This window comes from Pholis gunnellus (assembly GCF_910591455.1).
Source record: "Pholis gunnellus genome assembly, chromosome: 11".
NCBI classification, from domain to species: domain Eukaryota; kingdom Metazoa; phylum Chordata; class Actinopteri; order Perciformes; family Pholidae; genus Pholis; species Pholis gunnellus.
The window spans coordinates 11,158,023-11,181,468 of NC_136538.1; the positions used below are offsets into that span (position 1 = coordinate 11,158,023).

Consider the following 23,446-nt stretch of genomic DNA (forward strand, 5'->3'; position numbering starts at 1 on the left):
AGGAGACCCCACGCCACAAAAATAGTTTCTTCCCATCTGCAGTTGGGTTCATCAATAATGCCCGGGACCTCCACTGACTCAGACACTTACACCCCCAGGACCTCTGTTAATATACACATGACACTTTAATATTAACATACTTGTTTTAACATACTCTCATTTGTTTGTTTGTTTACTATATTCAATTGTAAATCTTTCTATTTTCAAATGATGTCTTGTATTATTGCTCTGTGTTTACTGTTACGCACCAATCACCTAGCCAAATTCCTTTATGTGTCTTATTAGACACACAACTCCATTGACAAACTCTCAGTTGGGACAGAATTGGGGTTAATACTGTATTTTGTCTTCAATCATAAAAACCACAATGGGAAATATACATTTCACTCAGTGCTTCTGAAACTCAATTGTCGTTTTGTTTTGCTCTCTCACATGAGAATCCCCAGCACTTCTTGTTTCTTCCTTTTCAGACAAAAGCACAAACATGTATGATGCCCATGTGTATTGAATGTAGATAACGGTTTATGAAAGTTTGCAACTCATCTGATAAATTAAAGTTGTGACTGAATAGATCAATAATGCCTTTGTAATAAATAATATCGAATAGTACAAGAAAAAGCAGCTTTCGCCTGATTTTGCTCAGACACAGTTAAAATGGGTAAAATATATTGGCTGCAAATAGAGAGCTATGATTAGCCTGCTAATTAACCTTTATGACTGACACTGAATACCAGGTAGAGTCAGGAACCGTACAGGCTTCCACTCAAGAGAATCAGACCCTCCGATGCAGTCTGTGTAAGTCATCAGGAAAATGCAGTGTAGTCATCATCACTCACACAACACAGAGAATGTGTGTGTGTGTGTGTGTGTGTGTGTGTGTGTGTGTGTGTGTGTGGGGGGGCATCTCTTCAGTCAAAACGTTAGATCCCCATTCTGACCTAGAAAACCAGATAAGTGTTTATTTCTAACTTGTTAAACTGTTTCTTATCAGTTTGATAATGTGCAGACCTGAATGTCCAGATGGACTGTAGTGGATTTAGAAACAGATGCTTCTCATCCATCTTGCTGTGCACCAAAATGAAAAAAGAGGTTTTCACTATATTTGTCATGAGTACATTACATTACATTACATTACAGTCATTTAGCAGACGCTTTTATCCAAAGTGACTTACAATAAGTGTATTCAACATCGGTATTCAAGAGAACTACTAGTCACCAGAAGTCAGAAGTGCATATCATTTGCTAAACAAGTATCTAAGAGCATAAACCAGAGCAAACGTACAGTGCAGAAACAAACATACAATAAGTGCAACAAGCTAACACGAATAAAATAAGTGCAACAAACTAATACGAATACAATGAGTGCTAAGTGGAAGGCTCAGGGTAGCTAATAACTAGCTAGTAACAGGAGATAATATAAACCTGTTGGGTAAAAGTGTATCCTGTATATTCAAGCTAAACTGGACAAATTTTAAAGTATTTACAAAATCTAAATGAAATTGTTTCAAACATTTTCTGTTTTAGTTCTCAGTATTTTTTTTAGCACCAGTCAATCATCTCCACAGTCAAGGCTAAGGGTTGCTCCAGCATTATAAGCTTCATAAAGTTAGTTTCTATTGCTTGCTTTTATTTAACTTGCTCACCGTACTGGGTATATCATATGTCTTTATGAACACCAGTGAATATGACCTACTTTTAGCCAAGCTTAATGACATTAGCATGTGAATGTCAAAGACATGCTCTCACCATATCCTGTCAAAGCGCTGCCAACATGCCAGCCCATACAGAGACCCCAGCTCAGCTAGCCAATAGTGGCATTGTAAAGAGATTACATGCTGTTCCAAAGCAAAAGAAACTGCACAGAAGTTGCACGAGGGGGCCGTTCATCATCTCCCTTCTCTTTCCTTGGAAATGCTGGAGTCATGCTCAGCTACTTGTCTTCTTCTGGTTCAGATATTTTTAAAACCGGAAGTCTGCAGGGTGGCATTCTGCTCCTTGGTAATTCCTGCCAGCGTTCAGAATTCTATATAGACTTTGCATCTTCATCTAACATCACACCACATCACAACATATCACAAAAGATGGCTGCACTCGTGTGTGAAATGCTTTTCATTCCCATTCCAAAGATAGCTCACTTTCAAGCAGTGTTTTATCGTTTATTCTACAGTTTTCCCTGGCACACAGAGTTCAGGGTAAAATAATTTCCAATTGATTAAAGGATATTTTTTGATATGAAGTATATATATCATGTGCTCCTCCTAATATGACCATTGCGAGGAAACAAACCAGAAATCATATAGTTTTAATGGGACCCAGAGCAAGATTGCAAATATTCATTCATTCCTGCACATCAGGTTGGTTTGAGTTTGTGAACTTCATAATATCTCAGCAATGTGTGCATCTCTTTCTCAGGTGTGTACGACGTTATGAGAACCATCTAAATCGCTGCCATCCATGCTCTTCAGCCATATCACCATGTGGCCGGTTCATTGCCTCAGGCTCTGAGGACAACTGCGTAAGTTGGAATATCTGTCTCTCCCTTTACAGTGTGTGTAGACTTCTCTGTACATACTGTATCTCAGACAGTCCGTTTTTTAAAGTAGAATTTGACAAGAAAACTTTGATAATCAGTAATTGTTTTTTTTCTTCATTTTTGTAAGATTGAATGTGGTTTAATTAAGGCTTCTGCCCGTCAAAGCCACCTATAAACTGTGGTTGGTTTTATGATTTTAGAGCAGTGTTTTTTTATAACAAAGTTACAAAAAAGTTAATGGCTAATGTGACATTTTAAAAGCTTCAATAAGATTGAATATGTATTGATCATGTGTCACTGTGTATTGGTGTCTGTCAAGTTTACAGAGTGGCGTATCTTCCATTAATAAAGCAACAAAATATTGCAGCTCGAGATATTTTCACAAATTTTCGACTGTTAAATCAGATTACCATAATGCAAAGGGTTAAGCCCTTTATGAATGGACTCATTGTAGTTAACCAGAGGCACAAATGGCAAAGTATTCTGACTACAATACATTTTATTCTGCCTTGGAAAGCAGAATGACCGCAGGAAAACAGCAGCATTCATTTATCAGTTTCACCTCCATTTAAGGTGAAGGCTGTTTGTGCTTGACTCAGAGATTTTTATTTGAACTCCAGCCTTTTTCCAAGTCAAATCCAACATTTATGTTGAAGCAGAACTATTTAATTGCTTTTCCAGACTGCGACTTATACTTGCTTTCAAGAAGTTTTCAGAAGACTGCCTCCCTTTTCCTTATCCATCTCTCTTTTCTTCTGGTGTACGTGCTTATTGAAAGCAGTGGAATAATATATGAATGCTGCTGGTTATTATTAATTATGGGGACATTTGAGAGCATCTCTGTCGAGATTGGACATTTCCAACGTTTCTTGGAAATAGGGAGAGTATATGGTAGTTAGCTACACCGTATTTATTTGTAGCTGCCCTGAGACTTCCATAAGCCAGACACATTTGTACTTGTCTTAATATATCAAAAAGCAATCATGGAAAAAAAAGAACCTGAATACTTTAAAAAGACTCCCTAGATCATATTACACATTTTCCAAAAAACACAAGGCCAAAAAAAATCTAAGTGGAATATTATTTCAATGTGGTCAATATTAACCTGTTATTCGTTCAGTGTTATCCCTGCTCTCAGCTTCAGTTACAGTTGATATAAGCTGATACATCTGGGGATCCATGTGATATTTAAACATTCCTGAAAGAACTTCTTTCTTCCAAGTATCTAATACCCTGCATGTTACCACACACGTCATATGCCTCAGACAGGAGACACTTTACCCACGGATCGTTTGACAGAGCTCACTTTTGAAGCGTTTTTTTCAAGGAAACATAATACAAAACAGCTGCAGGAATCTGATGAGTCGTCGTCTGGTAACAAACATCCCCGCATCAGTTTTTATCTGTACTCATGGCACTGAAGCACACAAATGGCTCTTAAAACTCACTGATTGTATTACGTTTGTATGGCGCTAACAAGCTGATGAAACATTAAATATTTCCAGTATTCTAAGATTTCAAATTGAAGTGTTGATTCTAAGATGTCTACACAAGCGGTGTACAAATGTTTTATTGTGCACACAAGACCAAGTGTAAATTCAAGAGAAATTCAACGTCCAAGAGATAGAATCATATGAACGGACAGGGCGTCGACCCCGCTGCCGTCGTACATATGTCCTTGACTCACCCGAATAAAGCTGCCGACTCCGTCACGCTGCTTTTTTTTGTGCACGGACCACAGTGGGAGGGTCTTTTTCCGCCTGCTTATGGGCTTGGAAGTTGCACTCAAAAAGCCATCCCGCAAGGCGTTTCTTGAATAGGGCTTTACCGGCCACACCATCCCGAAGCAAACACCCAGTGCATTTGATGGGGGGCTGTGCCTTTTTAACATAATATGCCAACACACAAACTGGGCAAAGCAGATGCAATTTCCCCGCATGGGGTGGAAGATGAAAAGGATCCAGCTGTTTAGCCCTCAACCTCAAAGAACTCCTTGAGTTCTTGGTAGCATAGGAGGAATTTGGTTTGAGAGTAGTTTCGCTGCGGTCACCACGCATCAAGCAACTGGGGTGCACTGACGGGGCGGTTAGTTCACACTCTCTCTTGCCGGAGATTGATGCAAGCACCAAAGCCATCTTGAATGACGAACGCCTTCAGATAGTAGCACTCCAGAGGCTCAAAGGGATCCTTCACTAAGGCCTAGATAGCACATGGCAGTTCCCATTGCAGGAAAGAGGCACGCTTCACCAGGGCAGTAAAATATGATTTAAAGTAGAGGTGACAGAATACTCTATTATTCTCCCCGAACAACCAATGGCTGTGACAGTATGGATGTTAGCTGTACACACACTCACTGCATCTGTTTGAAGTGGGCTTTTCTATGCATGTGCTCGGGCTCAAACTCGGAAAACTTAAACAGAAACCCTAAACTTTCCCTCAAAGCTGAAATGATCCCTAAAGTGTATCCACATCTGTTCATGTCTGCTAGTGTCTTTCTGTCTAGTTAACCATATTTAATTTGTGCATCTTGTTCAGTCCGAACACACTTGCATATTGTATGTATCATGTACATATATTAAGCTGCTCTATGAGGCTCAATTTAACTACTTCTATACATGTTCTATATTGGTTCATCACTGCATGGTAACAGTTCATACCTGCGTTTGCTCATGTAGTCTATCTCATTCATTTCAGGCATACATTTATGACATACGCAGCAGCAGCTACCTCCACAAACTTCAAAAACACTCGGACACGGTGCTCAGTGTGGCTTTCAACCCTGCCACACCAGAGGTAAGAACGTGTCTTCACTTTTTGTCTTTGTGGTTCTGTTATAAGTCTCTTGTTACTCCTTAATCATTAATTTAATGCCCCATCTACCAGAACAGAAATACCTCATCTAAAAGATATGCATGTTCTCTACATCCCAGTAAGCTATTGGCCATAGTTTACTGAAACTGTCAGATATCAGACAGCTGAAGCCAGAGATTGATTTCACTTTCCAGATGTTGACCTACAGTATGTTGATTTTGCATAATCACCCCAGGGCAAGCCAAAAGTGTTAATGTATGTTTACCCTCCATTCCTCCCCTGAATATGTTTACACATCAGTTTAATCGTTATCTCAGATATAGGTATGAAAGGAAAATGTCCAAAAGCAAAGATAAGAGTTCACGGTGAAAAGCAGTGTCATTCAGAGTTCATGTTTTCTTCAGTCCAAGAAATTGCTTCACCTCTTATGTTTCACTTAGGAAATGTTGTAAAATACAAATTGTCAAAGAAATTATAGAATCTCAGGATACAGTACAAATACGTAGAGCACTTTGTGATAGTTAACAAATAGAAATATTGGTATGTTTCTGAGCGTTCTTCTGGTTCAAATTAAAAACAAATCACATATCATGGTTTAAAAGTCATATATACATAATTTTCACTAATATTTAAAAGGGTCAGTTAGTTAAACAGGCCTGAACCAGCTCAACTTGCTCTCAACTCCAACTGTGTGTAAGTTTACAAGTGATTGTTATGAAGGAATGATGTCCTCAGGCTCAGGTCACATAGCAGGGTTTTTGGAGACCATCCCAAAGTTCAGGGTGGGTGGACTTGTATGTCAGTGACCTCGCAGAATTTCTGCTGATGTCTAATGAAGCTAAAAATGATAAAAAGCTCAACTCAACTCTGAAACTCCAATATGGATCCATTGTAGTTTAATATTGTGCCATGTTTGTTTTACTGTGTCTGAAGGGATGTGGCAGAGACTATATTCAATAGTGATAGCTCTGTGTGATTGCCAAATGTAGAAATGCTTTGAATGCTTCAGTTTGTGATCTCTTTACTTCAGGTTGTCCCTACTGTCTATAATTAAGTCAACGCTGTTGGCATAATATCAATCTAGACTGGTAGATATCCATTGGAATTCAGGAACGGTTTGGTCTCATCTAGGAAAACATAAAGTAAAGCTTAACACAGGACAAACATTTTTCATTTTTTTTTAATTGCCATTACAGGAAAATAACAAATCAAAGTTTAGCAAAAAGAAGCGTTTTAGAATATAACATCACAACCTCTGCTGGATGTCTTATGACACTTCTAGTTGACTGTCTTTTGGACTTGTGGCACATGTTTTAGATCTTCATGTCCATCTGCGTAACTCCATTCAGTTCAACTTTGCAGCACAATGATACATTCAGATTTCCAAGTTTGAAAGTGGAAAGTTTGATTCGTGGCCATTTACTGGCTGAATCCAGTAATCTGCAGAGTTTGAAGACACACTTCATCATTCAGAGCTTGCTCGTTGCCCATCAGCAATACTGCATATTGTGCTTAGTTTGATAGAACATGCGGGCAAAGCAGAAACTCTAAAAAATGTTTAAAAAAAGGTTGAAAATGTATTTAATTAGAACACAACTGTGAAGACTTACTACATTTGCAGATCTTACAAATCTTACAAATCTGGCCATTTTTCTTAAAATGTTGTACTTTGTACAAATAATCGAAACCCTTCTTTTATTCAGTGTAATGTCCTTTATTTTCTGGGTAATATATATCAAATTGTATCAATCAGATCTTTTTCATGAGATCATCTCTTATTGGTTATCACACTCAGATTTTTGTCACTAACCATCCCAGACTACGTGAGCCTGCCAAGTCGTAAAATTCACAAATATGTGAAGAAATTGGAGGGCTCCACTTCTGCAGCAACATAAAGAGCCATGATAAGTTTTCCTACTTTGAAAATAAAAGCATGATAGACGTTATATGTTCCTAACTTACAATTTATGTTTTGTTGACACATATTGACTGAGTGAGAGCCGTTGAATCATAAAATATAATAAAAATACTTATTGGTACAATGCAGCACCTGGGACTTGTGTGTTAGTATGATTTTAGTGGCTTTCAATATACTTTTACTATTTATTCAGGCTTTATGTTTTCTTTGGTAGTTGTCTGTCTGAATTATCATTTTAATCACAGAAATAGTTGCTCATGAAATAAGCATGCCTTCTCATACTAACCGGTAATGCTGTAGTTTATTGCATTAACTGTCTGCTCCAATGTTTCCCAAGCAATTTTCTGACTGCAATTAGCACACAGCTGCACAGTTATATGTATTCACCACTGCACAGCTACTTTTTTTCCTGTCCACCCGAAGGGAAAGGGCTGTTCTTGATCAGTAACTGACATCGACATTTACTGTGGCCCATCTTTCTCAGGACCTCTTAGAGGAAGGAAGACCTCTGAAATTCTTAGCAAATTGAGATAAAACTGCATGAAATTGAAAGATTCACAACCTGTGACCACACTTTGTCATATTTAATTTCAGGGAGGTTTGACAAAACAATCCCAACCTGCAGTCTTTTTACTAGCTTTTAACCGTATCATATTAGTGGAGGGAGTTTGCTCAGTCGACATGGAGATGGATCTGTTGACATGTGCGCTCAGTACATTTCATGATTCCACCCGTAGCACTTTTAAGACAAGTTCATTCTTCACTTCAATCTTTATCCTTAGCAAAAGTAGTCTAACAAAACAATCCCAACTCACACTCTATGTTGCTGCAGCTTCATGTTCCTGCAGCTTCATATTCCTGCTAAAAGGCCCTGCTACACAGCTCTGATGGCTCATAGACACATACATAGTATTAGTTACAGAAAGCTCTCCTTCATATGAGCTGAAAAGTGTTTCTTTCCTATTTATCACACAGTCGATCTTCTACTTATATATTCAGTGCCTGGCTCTACTTTGTGAGGTTGCTTCTAGTTAAACTTAATGCGGTTGAATCTATGATGCACACATATCTATCTATATTCTCTTCTGTTGGCCAAAATAGAAATTCAAGAAGTCCTGGGAAATGGCTGGTCAGTGTCAAAGTTAACTGTGAACAAAGCCAAGTGATATCATAATGGTAACAATGCTTTATTTTCTGAGCCTGCACTTTCTCCTTACCAAAACATGAAAAAATACGAGCAAAAGTTCTCCCCAACTTGTGCTCGACTTGCTTTTTAGCCACATTTGAGATCCAGGTGTTGCTGTGAGAATGCAAGGCACAGACAGATAACGCAATGCATATTTTCTACTCATTTTTCACTCATGTTTTCCATCCTCATACTTAAAAGACCATCAAGCAGGCAGATCTACCTCCGGGGTTCATTCCCTCAGGTTTATTCCTGTACTTAAGGCTGTAATGAAAGATCCCAACTTTTACTGTCTCTTCACTTTGTTGTCTTGTAAAGTCTTGTGGGTTTTCACATGGCATACCTCTGTAACGTTGTGTGAGCTCTCCTGTGTTGGACCTACATGTGCTACCATAAATGTAGACTTGCAAAGTATTTTATCACTTGCAACAGGGGTAATTTTGTCTCTGCTGGTTCGACACATAAGGTTGTTCCCTTTTTCAGTTATTTTTAGATTAGAGTTTTGGAAGGCAAAATTTGAGGAGAGCTTGGAAACAAGGCAGAAGTAATACTAAATCTGTAGCTTCGTCCAATGATTTTAGGACTTTAAAGCTTCAGGATCACAAGTAAAGGCAAAGAAAAATGCTGGAGCCAGAGGAGAATCAACAATGACTTCACACAGTAAAATCGACAGTGTCAATGCAACACTTAAAGAGTACATTTTAACACTGATTCAGTGAACATATGGTCCCTATCTACAGAGTGTTAAAGTAACACTGGACATAGTGTTACATTTTTAGAGTCAATTTAACACTGGTTAGAGTTAATATTTTACACTACACTACACTGAGAAGTGTTACTCAAATTTGACACTATGATGTAAATAACACTCTTAGTGTTATTGCAATTTGACACTAGGTCTTTTTGAGTGTTAATCAAAATTAACTCTAAATAAGTTACTCTTCATGAGTGTTAAACCTACTTGACACTAAGTGTTGATTAAGAAATTACTCCAAATACAGTGTTGATTTTGAACTGACTCCTGCCAGTGTTAAAACATATTTCCTCTTGTATTTACTCCCTTAGCGTAATTCTTACCCAACACCTTATTTTCAATTTACTCTGTTTTAACTCTTCAACAGAACACTTTAAGAGTTTTACATGTTCTACTTGACCATGTCCAGCTAACACTTCAAACAATAAAACAAAAAATGTTTGCAGGAGAAAAAACAACAAACACCATTATATCATATCTTAATAACAATTTATTAAAAATAAAAACATTTAGTTTGCATACAATTTTTCATTAACAGTATAACTCCCATTTGTGCTACATTGTGCAACAATTAATTAAACCTCACTTTCAGTTTCAAAGATGGAAAAAAAACATTGTTCTTAAAAGACACGGTATATTTAGAATAGTACAATCTTAACAATGTCTGTAAACATTGAAATATGTGTGTTTACAGTGCATTTAGAGGATATACAGAGAACAATTCAAGCTATTTTCACCCTATAGAACAAACTTCGCTATCATCTGCAATCTACCAGCAGGTGTTCGAATTACATTTTTAAAGGAGAGATTCACAGATTTCTACCTTTTATTTCAATTTCTCTGCTCATGGTGTGAAAAACAGTGTGTAAATCTAACTGCACTCAAATTTGGTATTAAAACATATAGTTACAGATACAATATTTTAAAGTGACAGCCCTCATGGCTCTATTGTAAAGGTCTTGGTTGGAATCTATTGGTATCTTGGCAGATGATAGAAAGATGTGTATAAGTTGAATAACAATAACTATTTTAACCACAGTAAATGCAGACAAATCATCCTTCGGAAAATACGAATGACTCAAGTCTTGCTGGCAAAAATTGTACAAACAAACAATTCTTCGTATTGAACAGCCAAATCCAATTTGACAGACAAAGTTCTGAGTTGAGTACAGCCCTAAAATAAATATATATATATATTTTTCCCACAAGCGTAGAAGAACAGATGTGCATGAAGAAGAGACATCTAAATTACCTCAGAGTTTCAGTCACCTTTCGTCCGGTTGTGTTCCTTGACAATATCGTCTCCACCAGGTTTCTTGGCCAACGCAGATTTTTCCAACTGTGAAACGATGATTTTTGTTTTAATCACATGGCATCTGTAAAAACAGAAAAAGTGAAATGGCATTATGACCCACATCACAATTCATTCTGAGACAACACTGAAGTTAAATTTAACACTAACTAGCTTTTGTCAAACACATTAAAAACGACTGAATGTAATTAGACAGCAATAGACAGAAAATAAACTATTAATTTAATCTAATTGGCTTTAAAGTGAATCCTTGTAGGAGTGCCCATGCACTCAAAAGGGAAGGTTTGTCACGGATAATATCACAACTCCCCACACACGCAGTATTTGCTATTTACTGTCATCTATGGACATTGAAAACAATACAACACTGTCAATCCTTCACATTGACCTCTCTTGCCCACATTGTGGAGTTTGATGTTAGCTAGTTAGCCTAGCTAACTTAATGTGCGAGCACATTTGAGCTAACGTTAGCTTTCAACTCGGTCAGGTTAGCCCTCTGCTATTCGGTATTTCAAGACACAAAAACAACTGGAGTCTATGTTGAACAACAATATTAAGTTATTCTAATTATTCTTTTTTGCTGAAATGCCAAAATTTGGTTTCTTAAGTGATTTAGAGAAACTTACCACAGTCTGTCGAGAAGTGCAAAATGGCGGGGCGAAGCTCATGATCCGTTTGAAAGGAGAAGGAGGTGGGAGGAGCTTTCCAGAGTTCAGAGTTCTTTCCAGAGTACACTACAGCAGTGAACAATGACATCAACACTGGGGAGCGATTTACTCTTGCTGTTGTTGTAATAACTCTGAAATAGTCAATGTACATTGACACTGTATATTTGACACTGAGAAGTTTAACTCTGATTATTTTCACCAACACTGGCCGATAAATTGGTAGTAATTACTCTTGCCATTGTTGTAATAACTCTGAAAGAGTCAATGTACTATGACACTGCATATTTGACACTGGGGAATTTGCTGTGCAGAAAAACAGGTTACTAGGTCAGACAAGAAAAATAGATTTCAAAGGGCTGTGCTCTATTTGGGTTACGCAGATGTCTGTATTGTCTCATCCCAAGCTGTCAATGGCTCCAATTACATTGTTCCACATTGGCAGTGGAAATGTCTTGGTAGTATTTGCCTAAGGTCAGCATATTAGAAGACAGTGGAGTGTCCTCCCTTATTCCTTCATTTGTTTTCAGTGGGCTGCCTTGAATGTTGACAAAACTATTGTTATATTTTTATTTATTATAAATAATAAGAAAAGTTGTTGAAACCACTGTTCCTTCCGCTGCTTAAGTATTGTGTTTCTTTATTCTGTCACCTTTCAGTTTTAATTGGTGACCTTTTACATTCCTTCTCGATCAAAAAAGAGCTTATTTGTGCCACCTTTGAGTCCATGATTGAAAGGATGCCTTTGAATCCCATTGAGCACTGAAGTCAGTCACAAATAGCAAAGCCCTCATCTATAACCGTCCTTTGTATCCTCTTGAGTTTCTACCATCTTTGTGTATGAAGAGATTTTTCATCTTGAGAGAATTTGAGGAAGAGAGAACCATAAGGAATCTTTCCCCATAATCTTATAATAACAAGTGAATATGACAAAAAAGACGACAAAGATGCACTTCACGTATTGAAAAATGGATCCAAGAGGAAATGATTGAATATTGTGTGGCTCAAAGTGTTCTCAGATCACAAGAGACTTAAGATTTGAACACTAACAAACAAACAAAATGTCAGTAATCTGACATAAATAATGTCCGACTATAAACTTAGTTTGTGGTTGAAAACATGCAATCAATAATCATGGTGAGCAAGGTTTCCTGTTATCCTTGAGCAAGAAACTGGACTCTCCTCTGTCCCAGAGACACCACTACACTTTTTAAATGCATACATGTCTGTGTTTGTTGGAAGGGGTATGAATACAAACAAAATCCAGTACTCTGTTAGTATTTTGTTTAGCCTCACAATGAAACAAGAACTATTATATAATGTCAGTTTAAGTATTTTGATTAAGTGAAAAGTTTCAGAACTTTTTCCCTCAAATACTTAGGACCTCATTTGCACTTCATGTGCTGGACTCACTGAGGACTGTGACCGCTTACTGACACAAGCAGCTGTCTCTAAAAGTGAACATGTTCTATGTTCCAAACTAGGAAGATGAACAAAGAGTGAATCATCTCACAGGCTTTCAAGCTCAGTGCTACTCTTGTCTCCATATGTCAGCATGTGTCATCTTTGCTCCTCGTGGGCAGGCATAATGTGCAGCTGGCATTCCCACTAGACCTTTTTATTGTATCGTTTTAGTTGTGGCCATTTGGCATTTGAAAAAGATATCCATACTCCTTCGGCCTTTTTAATATTTTATCTCTTTGTTGTTTTTTTTGCCGGACCCAAGAGAGCAAAACGCTCTCTTCATACTGTAGCGGCCAGACAGCAAATACGGAGGTGGAATCTGCTGTCTGCTCCAGAATGTCACATTAGAGTGAGACGCAGACTGCGCTGACACAGCCTCTCTGAAATCAACTGGCCTGCGTTCAACACAGCTGGAAGGCAATGAACAGGAAGTGAGGAAATAAAGAGTTTGGGTCCAGTTGCAGGAGGAATTTTTAAGTATCAAGCCTTTGACTTATGGTCGACAGCATTTTCTGAGTTGGCCATGGTTAGTTGGTCAGTTGGTGTTAGTTAATAGTGTTGTACAGTACTTCCTTTGCCTGACTACCCAAAATATGAGGGACACTGGGAATGAAATGAAATTGGAATGACAAACAGCATTTTGTCTGTGCAGCTTTAATGCATTAGGGTACATTTAGCTCAGATATGTACATATATAGTTGGCATGAACACAACGTTATTAGATAGCGCATAGTATGTCTTTAATAACTGAAAATGGCATAACCTCATCTAACTGTGTAAAATAGCATAAGATTAGAATAAGAGCTAAGATTAGATTAATACAAACTTAATAAAACATTTCTAAATGAAAAATGTCATGTCTCTAATGTGATTTTTTTATTTCCCACAAGGTTTTCTTACAATTGGACATTTTCTAAATTTAAATTTTTAAATTTTGTATCCTTTGACAATATAGCATTGCCTTCATTTACCAATTTGGACTATTATCAGTTCCCTAATTGTTAATAGGGAAATAAGAGACATAAACAATAGAAAGGGAGTTCTAACGGCAACAAAAAACAAAACTTAGCTGGAGTGTAGTATTATATAGACCTTTGTATGTTGATACTATGCGTGCATAAAGATTTATGGGAAGTTAGAAAGTGACTCCGTTCATAAGTCACCACCAAAACTATCACCACTAGCAACAGACTGCATTTCTTTCACTGACAGCACATAAGCTTATCAAACTGGTGACCCTTGTGACCGTCTGCTCCTTTTTCCATCTCTCAAGTGTATCCTCCTTCCGCTCTCAGCATGTACACTACAGAACATCCTGGTATGCTGGCATTTGTTGAGTCTGCGCTGATGAATTATATCCTTTGGGAGGAAAAACACATCGCTCCTCGTATCTTCAAAGCCGCAGTTGTCACCAGTTTCTGCAGACGGTCACTTTCAGTTGTCCAGAATGCCAATATTTGACACACAGTCTTCACCACTGGGAATCCAACCCAGATTGTATTCATAATCGTGATTTTTCTTCCTGCTTTGAACTATTGATTTGTGGTATTGAACCCAGCACGCCTGACAATAACTTGCAAGTTCGCAATATGATTTACGATCCCAGAGCTGCTCAAATGTTTTGAATGAGATTTTAAATATGCTTTGTTTCTCATTCATGACCTATATGATTAAATGATCAAAAGTCAAATAATGCATACGGACATTTGACATTGTGAATACATCTTCAAAATCCAAGAAAACTGTTTCCTAGAAGTGGATGTTGAGGAAAGACAAATAACTCACTTGTGATGGCCCAGCATGACCCCTTGCTACATGTTACAGCTACAGTGAATCAGCTCGCAAGAAGTGCTGACTTCTGACCTTAAAGGTCACCCAAAACCCTCGGTCCTCATCAGCTTAGCTTGCCTCAGCCCCACTGAACAAAGGTTGAAGGTTGCAGAGATGGAATGTGTCGGATTACAGATGTTTGCTGCAAGCGTAGGGCGTGAAAAATCCTTCTCATGTTAACACCTTTTTTTCGAAAATCTGTAATTTAGCTTCAACTCTACATTGCATGTTTACATGGAGAAGGTAGTTGATGAATAGAGCTGTAGTTGCTAATGGAGCTGCTCACTGACCCTCTTGTGTTTTTAAGTAGCTATTTTAGAAGCCGGGGGGGGGGGCAGGACCCAGACAGCTTGGCTATTGTTGGTTAAGGTCATTAAGCAGGAGGTCATGGAGAAAGAAGACTTCTTCAAAATAGAAGAGCTAGTGAAATGAGCTGTTTGTTTCATGGGAGAGCCTCAAACACTTTTATATGCTGAAAAACACTCGTATAACACATGCTTATGTAGGTGTATTGTGTTCGTGCTTACTTGGCTACCTTTTTGCAGAAATCCTCATGTCTTTTAGGCTCCACACACACACCTGCAAATCCTCTGTGTCTATCGGAGAGTGGCTGCAACATTCACTTGTAGAAAGAAGATTCAATCCACCCCAGTTTAATCTCTTGTATGTGTCATCCTCAGCCCTTAGCTATTGTGACTCCCTTTCCCAGCACAGGCATCTGGTTGTTGGTAAAAAAAAGGATTCCTTCAGCATAAAACAGCTTTAGTACGTTGGAAAAAATGTTCGACTATTGTTGTGCCAAATGGCGGTTTTTATCAGTTGCTGTTTTCCAAGATTCCCACTGTTAAAAAAAGAAACAGTTTTTTTAACATCCACCTACAAATCACCATAAATGACATTGATGCTCCACGGCAGATCGTGACATTCAGCCAAGCATAGCCTTTAGTTTGCAACTTGTTGGGTTGTTTTCACATATGTTTTCATCATGTAGGATTTGTGAAGTCCTTTCAGACTTAAAATGGGATTAAGTGTTGTACAAATAACCTTGGCTCGAAGTAGGATGAAATTAATTTGAAATGGTTTGTCACTCTTACAAGACACGTAAGGTTGAAAATAAAGGGAAAATAGAGCCGTTTGTGAACAACTGTCTTGAATAAAGAGTGTTCCATCCTATCATATTCTCCACTTTGAGCAGCTGCCGATATGAATATGAGAATATCATGATCCTCATTTTGAACTCCAAATGGTGGGTTTCCTATTGTTATTGCTGCTGATTGGCTGTCAGATGTTTGAGGTAATGCTCCCTCACCCTCATTTTCTCTACTGGCAGATAGAAACAGAAGAGATATTGCTCCCTTCTTGCAAAGAAATGTAGTGAAGAAATTATTCTGTACATATGTGCTTGTTAGTGTATCGCATCCCCGTGTTGGTTTCAGTATGCGTGTTATTTTACAAAGTTCAGGCCAGGAGGCTTCATGTTGTTTTGTGATATATGGCAAGTATAGAAAATCGAGAATTTCTATGACAAACACAGTATGGATCTTGACCGTGGTGATGCTAGTCTTCTTTAAAGAAGCAAGTGCTGTTATGCAACTTGGTCCTCTAAATAGAATCTCGTAAAAAAACGAGAGTGACGTGCTCCACTGCAGTTCCTGGAAAATATTGAAGGTTGCAATACTGTAACTCTAGTTCTATAAGCACAGGCGGAACCCTCGACTGTACATTTGCATAAGCGTAGCCAGCCAATCGGGTTGTGACTACCCAAATATGTGCAGACCCCACAGTATATAAGGCCGCACACACCGCTGTGCAACAGGGCCCTCTTGGTAAAGGGCTCCGCCGATCACTTCGTATATCATTGGTTTTCTTAAAGGAGCTGTGTTTAACAGTGGAGTAATGTCCTGAGCAGAGAATGAAGCAGTGAAGGAAATCTCTCCCCCTGCGTGTGTTGTTATCCAAGCTTCTCCTCGCTTTGCTGACATTGCTGTTCCGTCCATGTGTGCTTGTAAGCACATGTGAACATGCCCCACTGGTTACCTCAGGGCTGCTGCTCTGCACTGCTCTCATACGGCGGTTACAGCTGATGAAGCCGTCCTGACAGACACGTAATGTATGCTACTATGAGGTGTGAAGTGATTCACCACACTAACGCACTGTACATTCACCACGTACCTGTGACAGAGGAAGAAAAGAAACAATGGTGTGCTACTTCGTATTGTTCAGAAGGAGGACGTTCCATTCAATTTAATTTCACAAGTAAACAGAAATATCACAAAGATGACAGCCAAAATAAAAAATGTTAAAGTCAAATGCCCCCTGGTGGTATAGTATTAGTGGTGAAGGTGTGCCTTAGTGTGCTAAATTGTTTCACACCTCATTGTCGGAAAGTGTAGCACCCACCCTCCAGTTCCCCGTCATGTATACACAGTTAGCTCTGTCAGCACTTTCGTTGTAGTTTGCACTGTAGGTGCTGTTTGTACCGTTAGCTATAAGCCGCCAGCTCAGCGTTGACATGTCGAGAGCCCTTCAGAGGCAGTTGAAAGGCTTCCAATCTCAAATCTTGCACTTTTAAAGCAATATCAGTTTATCAGAATTTAATTATCGCCTAAGCCCTCCAGATCATTCTGGTCCTTCCCATAGACTATATAGGAAGTGGACGTAGTCATCGTGACATCATCCATTGGTTTGTTGACTGCCGTTTTGAAGCCTCTAGTTTAGCGATTTCACTGTCGCCATCTTGGATTTCGGCTGTCGCCATGTTGGTTTTTGGAATTTACTATATTTGGAATGCGGAGGAGTGGCATGGAGACGCCGTATACGTCTCTGGTAGCGGCAGCGACCTGTCAATCACAGTAAGCCCGCCCTAAAGCCTACTCCGCTTCATGGTCTATTTGACTCTAAATGAACCATAATTCACTAAATGAACATCATGCTGTTATGAAGAAGACTTGAAACTAGAGATTGAGACCATAAACTCATGTTCACAATGTGTACTGAGGTAATACATCAAGTGAGAAGAACAGTCATTTTTTTTTATACTCCATTCAATGCGACTTCTTTTTGCAACCGGAGGAGTCGCCCCCTACTGGTCAGTAGAGAGAATGTAAGTTTAGAGACATCTCCGCATTGGCTTTACTCGGCAGAACCGGAGGCCCATACTGTAAGGGGTAAGGGGCGGAGCCTGTGTGAGTTTAAACCACAAGACTAAAAGCTCAACGTAATGTTTTTTTCCTCTGTCTCTCTTAGCTGCTAACTGGGACCCTGGATGGGAAGCTGAGACTGTTTCAGTCCAGCAGTGGGGCCCCGTCTGTCTCATGACACCAGCGCTGCTGTGCATAGTGTCCCCAACATGACTGTGTAATTACAGCAGGCTGCTGCAAAGACCATGCAGGTTTCATTAAAGCAGTTCCAAGCCCCTGGCTAGGATTTCAGTGGGATAGGAGAAATAAGGGATTTCCTTTTGTTTTGTTGGTTCAATAAAGATCAAAAATATATACAAGTTTGAGGAGTTTTTGTTTTTCTTGTTATGTGTCTGTTGTGTTCTTTAAATTCTGTGCTTAATTTCAGCTCATCTTTGTAAAACTTCCAGTATGTACATCATTACTTTACTTTTGACTACGATTCAAAGGGATATGAGCATCAGATTTATTTAACCGCATTGTTGTCACGAGATGATGGTGATATGTACTCAATTACAGATAATTACTGCTACATTCGCCAAAAGCAATGTTATCAGCCATTATTCCCCTCTGTCCGTCCACATTTTCTTTGTTCAGTATGTGGAACAGATCTACTGTACTATGTCACTGGCTGAGACGACTGCTTAACAGATCAGTACACAGAGCTATGACATCAACTGGGTGCAACCTATTTGGCTGCCGGACACACAGATGCTACTACTGTTCATACTGACACACCCGTCCGCATTGTTTAAGCTGTACATTTGCTCTTCTCACCCACAATCGCAACACAATCCTGGCTAAAACTGACATCAACTATGTCAGAATAAGGACTCTGACACTGTGAAATGTAAGATTAAAGGGGCAACATTGGTAATATGTCAAGTAGTAACTTGGTATATCATAGTTACATTCTTGTGGAAATTCCATTTTGTAAAAATGTCTGTCTGTTTGTTGTTTTTTACCCGGTATGTGGTTGTGTTACTGCATGTCTTTTTGTTTTAGAAACATGTCAGGTTTGTTTCAGGTTCTACTTTAGGACCACTTCTGTTTATATTTATGATCTCCGTTTGATGTTTTCTGATTGATCTTAGTTCCCATCATACTATTATATATACTACGATGTATACATTGAAACTATTCTATACACATCAAAGCCTTACTTTTCACATTTTCAAGATACTTTGCTCTGTACTTTGGCACTTGTTGTTCTTTTTAGACATACTTTTGAATTTTGGACCAAAATTGACTTGCTTCAGAACTAACATTAACCGTACTGAATTATGACCTTACATTGATTAAAGTTCTTTTTAAAACAATCTTCTTCCTCACAGTTTCTGTGTTGTTTTGTACACCAGGGGCAGACTTTACTGTAAGGTAGGCAACATGGGCCTGGGGCCCCCGACTGAAAGGGCTCCAAACGGCTATAGATTTATTATGATAGGACATGAAAAGTATTGCTTTGTTACTATTCTAACCCATTGTACCCAAAAATAACTTACAAAGGCTCCCAAAGCACTTAAAACTATACAACTCAGCGGTATTTGAAAGCTCCACCTTGAACCAGCAGGGGGCGACTCCTCTGGTTGCAAAAAGAAGTCTGATTGTTTAGAATTCTATTATAAAATGACTCTAATTCTCATTTGATTTATTATCTCAGTAAACGTTGTAAACATGGCTTTATGTTCTCAAACACTAGATTTAAGTCTTCTTCAGCTCAGCAGGATGTTCATTTGTAAATGATGGTCCATATTCTGCTAAAAATGTCTTATTAAGCATTCGGTTATAACTTAGCTCCAGCCTCTCGTATCACTTCTGGTGGCCAAAAACCAAGATGGCGACGGCCAAAATGTCGAACTCAAGGCATCAAAACCATAGTCTACAAACCCGTGGGTGACATCACGGTGACTGTCTCTGCAACATCGGTGAAATACATTTAGCGAACATATTCATTTCTGAATAGTCATGTTAGTTGCTTTCTTTGACATAATCACCGCGGTTACGAAGTAGAGCATGGATTTAATGAGTGGAGGTATTTTGCCCGAGATAAAGTTAAAGGTTAGTACAGCAAAATGTACACAATTTGAGTTGCAATGGCAGAGTGGTGGCTTTTTCTGTAGGTTATCCTACTCGTTCCCGTTGACAGACAGTGATTCCTTCCTTTATACTTCGATGTTCTTGAGAGTGCATGTTTCGGGACCGCCCTTGAAAATGGAATAATTCTTCACAAGTGTTATCCTAAATATGATACATTTGATTAACTGAATGCAATAGATTGACGTTTACTTGTTTTTTGGGGGTGAGATCATGTCAACAAACAAAAGGTTTATGCATTACCAAGACTGCGTCGTATATGCTTTTTCGGTTCAATATTAATCCTTTTTACTACTTAGTTTCGTAAGTATAGTCCCACAATTAATAACTAATTGATATATTTTGATTACATATCACTGGCTACCACTTTATTTTCTTCAACGTTAAGGGATCGGGGCACGATTTTTTCATGAACAGAAGAGAACTCCTACATTTTCCCACTATGCTGCCATTATCGCTGACGACATGTTCTGACCCACAGCTGTCTCAAAAAGAGGCTGAAGGAAAACTTTACCTATCTGCAATGGAATGAAATTCCAAGCGTCGCTCATCCCCCATCCATTAGGAAAATATATTGTATTTGACGCATTATCCGACGCTGACACTGGAATGATAAACCCACTGATATGCTGCCTTTACTCCCTCAGACAGAGGCGGATTTTCAGAAGACTGCTCATCTCTTTTTTGTCGCCTGTCCAATAACCTGTGTTTGATTGACTCTGTCTTTTTGGACGGTGTGCTTTAATTAATACCGAGGCCGACTGCCTGTGAAGATTGTTCTCTGTGCTCCACCAACCTCAGCTAGGCCAGATGAAATATAGCTTTGAAGTTGCACAATATCAGCTGCCAGGTTTCCTATCAAAAAAACTGATGTTACACAATAAAGAAAGCAGAGCTGAGGCTGCCTAGGATTAATGAGGTGATACAAAGGAATTTCCCCTTGCAGGATAAATAAAGTACCATTCTAATCTAATCTAAATTCTTGGGTCATATACCACATTATGCATGTATGTATGAATGCATGTTGTTTATGCCACAAATATAGGTATATATTGGCATGGTTGAGTATGCCCTGTCATTATGAGCTTTAGTGTTCCTGCAAGCAGAAGAGACTATCTACTGGAACAAAACATAATAAATTGTCTTTGGAGTAAATTGATGTAGCCATGTTCCTCCTCCATTTTAGTGTGTGTGTGTCTGTGTGTGTGTCTGTGTGTGTGTGTGTGTGTGTATGTATTTGTGTACACACACATTTCTTGTCTGTGTGAGGTCGCTTTTTGGGGCACTCCCTGCACTGATATCACCAGTAAAGAATGATGCATTTATGCTTGCAAATAAAGGGATTTCAAGGATAGCCCCACCCATTCATCATAACACAATCTGATCCAAAGTTTGATATCCATAATACATTGTCATTTAATTTGACACAGAGAACTTAGTCTGCGTCCAACTTTGCTGAGTACTAGGACTCTGTTTGTCAGCACTGAACAGAACAGAGCGTCCCATTTGGGGAAGATACAGTTCAGAACTCACAATGTAGTTCTTCATTTTGCATCTCTGCATCATCTATCTGAAATCCTATCTGTCTGGGCTTAAAAAGTGTTTTGGTAGGTCCCTGGCTCTCTGGTCTGTGGCCTGAGCTCTGAATGCTTCACTTTCCCTCTCTAAATAGAGAAAACCAAGATATGCATCATGAAACACGTGCATTTTAATGATCCTCCAAAGACCTCAGAGGATCTCTGCTCTTTTGTTTTCATGAACTCAGTGCAACTCAAAGTCCAGGGAGACAAATATTTGTGCACATTTCAAGAACCGCTGTTTTATAGCTGTGACTCAGTCTTGTGCAAAGCATATCATTTAAAAGAAATAAGTAGACAGGCTATATTAATGTGATAATGTTTGACGTGACGAATGTTTGTTTTGCTAGGTTTTCTTGCTGACTGGTAGAACATACCAGTGATTCAGCTTATGGTCGATCTATTCGACGACAGCTTTCACTTGCTGCCTTAGACACCTCGTGTCATCCAATGCGGAACCAGACTACATGACGTCAGCCCTATAATGGCCTGTCAGGAATGATATGAAGCATCAGGAACAAAAATGAGCAATGGATGCAACACTTGCTAATTTTTTCCCATGTAGTGGAAGTCAACAGAGGCAGCATCTGGGACACCTCAACAGTCCCAACAGACCGGGTGCCCGGTGATGCGTGCCTCCTCCCCTCAATGGGAACTGCAATTTGTTTTCAAGGCCTTGGTGAAGGATCTCTTTGAGCCTCTGGAGCATTCCTCTCTGAAGGCGTTGTCATCTAAGACTGCTTTGCTGCTTGCACTGACCTCAGCTAAGAAAGAGTGTGATATCACCACCCTGTTGATGCACACCAGTTGCAGTTACTCTCAAACCAAATTCCCTCTTTTGTCCCTAAGAACAGCTGGATGCTTTTCATCTCCCACGCCTTGAGGAGGACGTGAAGGCAAAATTGCATTGGCTTTGCCCAGTTCTTGCGTTGGCATGTTATATTGAACGCATATCCCCCATCAGATGCACTGAATGGCTTGTTTGTGTGCTTCAGGGATGGTGTGGCTGGTGAAGTCCAAAAAACGCCTTGCGGGATGGCTTTGTGAGTGCATCTCCCAGGTATGTAGACAGGCAGCAGGAGACCCTCCCACTGTGGTTCATGCACACTCTACACGCAACGTCCGTTCATACAGTTCCATCTCTTGGACATGTCAGGCTCCTCCTCAGGGTCTGTGCTTGTTGTAGTAACCCGGAGAATGTGGTGTGCAGGGTGTCTACTGCTGTGTTAATACTAGTTTTTTAGAGGGATATTGGATGCTTATGGAACTATATGAAGCGCAATGAAAAACATCTGACAAGTGTGTTTTGAAGTTCACCTATTGTTTTAAATGGTTGAACATGCACCAAAAGCATTATGAGGCTCGTCAAACTGCTTCTACGCCCCTGACCTTATTTTGATTTTGAGGCATCTAATGAAGAACCTGCGACCGAAGTACGTGGTTGGAGAGAGCTAACAGGAATAAAAAGCAAATCATTTTCCCCAGAGGACCATGTTTTGTAAAAGAAATGATTTATTCATTTACAATAATAACAATACTGTTGTTTTCACTGGTTAAAAGGACAAACGTCACCGTCGGTGGGGCACATGAGCTGTCACTTGGCCTTCTTTGTGTAAGTTTCATTTGTAACTTGATGGCAGACCAAAATACAACTCTACAGTTGTTGTGCTCTCTGCAGGATGGTGTCAGCCAAACATTGTTAATGAGGGAGGAGATGCTTCCCTTTGTAATGTTTTGTAGTCCCAACAACTCCATCAGTCATAATTCTTCCATATCATATCAGTAATTTTATCTTATCAACTTTATAGTTTTGAACCGGGGTCTTCATTATTTAGGATAAGTAAAAAGATTAAGAGGGCTGCACGGTGTCGTGTCTAGCACTATCGCCTCACAGCAAGAGGAGCCGGGGTTAAATCCCGGGCTAGACATCCCTTCTGTGTGGAGTTTGCATGTTCTCCCTGTGTCAGCGTGGGTTTTCTCAGAGTCCTAAAGCTTACGGGTAATTGAAGACTCTAAATTGCCCCATACTATAGCCCTGTGATCTGTTCCGGTTGTGCACCCCGCCTTCGCCCAATGTCAGCTGGGATCGGCTCTAGCCCCCTGGCAACCCTAAAAAAAGATAA

The 23,446-nt window shown here is 39.3% G+C and overlaps 1 protein-coding gene across 1 annotated transcript in view; it reads left to right on the forward strand.

The window, feature by feature from the left end:
• Positions 1 to 17,791, forward strand: part of wdr27 (WD repeat domain 27) — a gene marked incomplete at both ends in the record, with an annotated part of 42,801 nt that extends 25,010 nt beyond the window's left edge. Inside the window, 3 exons of the mRNA XM_079169324.1 lie at positions 2,413 to 2,515; positions 5,228 to 5,326; positions 17,720 to 17,791. Coding sequence (XP_079025450.1) covers positions 2,413 to 2,515; positions 5,228 to 5,326; positions 17,720 to 17,791 — 274 coding nt within the window. The remainder of the gene's footprint in view (positions 1 to 2,412; positions 2,516 to 5,227; positions 5,327 to 17,719) is intronic.
• Between the last annotated feature and the right edge of the window lie 5,655 nt (positions 17,792 to 23,446).